General features: G+C 33.9%; 2 protein-coding genes across 4 annotated transcripts in view; one reads left to right on the top strand and one right to left on the bottom strand.

The window, feature by feature from the left end:
- LOC102676104 overlaps positions 1 to 2,264 on the top strand; it is an 88,915-nt gene that overhangs the window by 43,360 nt on the left and 43,291 nt on the right.
- LOC102678508 (chymotrypsin-like protease CTRL-1) overlaps positions 1 to 2,264 on the bottom strand; it is a 21,520-nt gene that overhangs the window by 18,775 nt on the left and 481 nt on the right. Inside the window, exons 2-4 of one of the 3 annotated variants that reach the window (XM_031511626.1) lie at positions 1,914 to 2,258; positions 1,590 to 1,813; positions 1,317 to 1,496 (exon numbers count right to left, since the gene is read on the bottom strand). In XM_031511626.1, the coding sequence (XP_031367486.1) occupies positions 1,332 to 1,496; positions 1,590 to 1,813; positions 1,914 to 2,258 (734 nt within the window). In that variant the 3' untranslated portion in view covers positions 1,317 to 1,331. Of the gene's footprint in view, positions 1 to 1,202; positions 1,497 to 1,589; positions 1,814 to 1,913 lie in introns of those variants that run through there. The other 2 variants (XM_006618001.2, XM_031511625.1) reach the window with 2 other exon arrangements.

The following is a 2,264-nucleotide window of genomic DNA, read 5'->3' as shown; positions in this document are numbered from 1 at the left end:
AGGAACGGACTAAAAGGGGGGAGGGGGGATCGAGGGGGGGGAGGATCGGACAGAGACAATGCGGCGGATAATCGCGCGAAACGATTTGCTCTTTTCACGGCCGATTAAGCCCGCAATCTGTTGGTCGAGCGGGGAAACGACTGGGTATACGGATGGGCGGTGAAATAATAATAGGCAGGATCAACTTTCAATCCGAGAATTCTTCTTGAGATGTGATATCGTTTTTCTAGAGATTCATTTTATTCTATCTATTAATTATATGTATGAAGTTAGAAAAATTTATCGAGTAATGTTGATTTCACGAATATAAGAGCAAAATTTATGGGTACACAAGTTGGACAAGATAATGGAAAAACGGTTTTTAATATGCGTTAGTTTAGATTCTTGACTGTAAAATTTATTTCGTTTTCTGCAGGTTCTATTGTCAGTTTAAAAATTATGGATATTTTGGATTATTTTCTGAAAATAATTTTTTAACATAATGTTTTTATCGATACATTGGAACTGTATATGATTTTAGTTTGAATCGACTTTCACGATCAGCACAATTGTCAGATCTTAATATCGAATTATGATCTTATTGTTTATTTTGGAGAACAAAATTAAGAGCAGATATTCTGCTTTGGCTTCATTAGAAAAATTACATTAAAATTATTAATTAAAAATGTTGAAATTTTACTTTAACAAAAATAAAGGCTAATCTCATATTAATAAAGAATTTTCCAAATTAAGATGTTTCTATCATTTTGCAAAAATCTTATTTATATGCAATATTTTTTGAGAAAATTCCTAAATTTTAGTATGTACATGCAATAGTGCATTTATATAAGAATATCGTAAAAAAAATTCGATAAATTAATAAATGTGATGATAGATAAAATAAAAAAAAAAGCTGAATTCAATTATTATATCTTCAATCAATCTTTCGATCTGATTCAAAAGATTTTTGATAATTGAGGAGATCGGAAAATCTTAGCCAACAGATCGTTTTTTAATTATTTTATATATCTACATATATTTAGAAAAAAATATTTCATGAATATTGAGTTGACTTTTTATAAAAAATATGCAAATAGAAATACAACAACGGAATTTAATTATGTATTTACTTTTATTCACAAATGCATAAATGAAATTGATCCTATATATGATCCTTTTTATTTTCTGAAATTAAATTCAAAGATAATTGAACAATCGAAATATTATTGCAATTAATCAATTTAATTATAACATAATTACAATAGATACACGAAATACGTAATATTAACCAATCCTCCCTATACAAACACGTTACAAAATTTATAATTCGTGATAATATTATAAATTATCTTTTACAAATGAATGTTGGTAACTTCTTCGATCCAATCAACGAAACTTGAGACCCTAGTGAATACTCCTGGTTTGCTGCTAGGACAGTTTCCGTCTCCGTAGCTTACGATTCCAATTTGAAAAGGTTTCCTATTTTTCATCACGATCAGTGGACCACCGCTGTCTCCCTATACAATAACATCAAACAGGATATCAATGCAATTTTAATTTTCCAACAAAAGAATTCCGAAAATATAAAGAAAAAGAGATCCCTGATTTACCTGACACGCGTCTTCATCGTACGCTGCCGAAGTGCACACGTGTGCCTCCGTGACAGGCCAATACATGGAGCATTCGTAATTCGAGATAATCGGTACGGCGGCGTACTTCAGCCTCTTTGTTCCGGTTCCAGTGGGGCCGTCTTTGCCCCATCCAATCACCATCCCCGTTTTATCGGCGTATGTGTTGTACCTGTTACCGACGAATTGGATTGGTCGAATGTTGTCTGAAAGAAGTTCGAGAAAAAAAAAAAAAATTTAATAAGATTTGATAAATTATCATTATGGGTTTTTGATGAAATTATTTTTTTTCTTCGCTCATCTTACTTCCGAATGGGATATTTTGCGGCATGTATAGCAACGCGATATCGTTCATGGTTGTTCTGTACTCGGGATGGAGTACGGCTTGGGTCGTTAACATTGCCACTCCGGGCCCTTGATAAAAATTATACGCTATACCGGTTTTGTCACGGGTACCGAAAACAACGAGGAATTGGTGAGGGCCTGACGCTACACAGTGGCCCGCTGTTAATACCCATCTCGATGAAATTATGGTTCCACCGCACTGCGAGATCCTCCCGTTGCCCTTCAATTGATGGACCACGGCCATAAATGGAAATTGATTTTGCATCGCGTATTCCCCACCGAAGATTCTATCCTCGTCCAATTCATCTATTT

The sequence above is a fragment of the Apis dorsata genome, unplaced genomic scaffold, assembly GCF_000469605.1.
Source record: "Apis dorsata unplaced genomic scaffold, Apis dorsata 1.3 scaffold_339, whole genome shotgun sequence".
Taxonomy (NCBI): Eukaryota; Metazoa; Arthropoda; class Insecta; order Hymenoptera; family Apidae; genus Apis; species Apis dorsata.
Note: the sequence above shows the minus strand (reverse complement) of the source record. Positions and strands in the feature narration are given on the sequence as shown.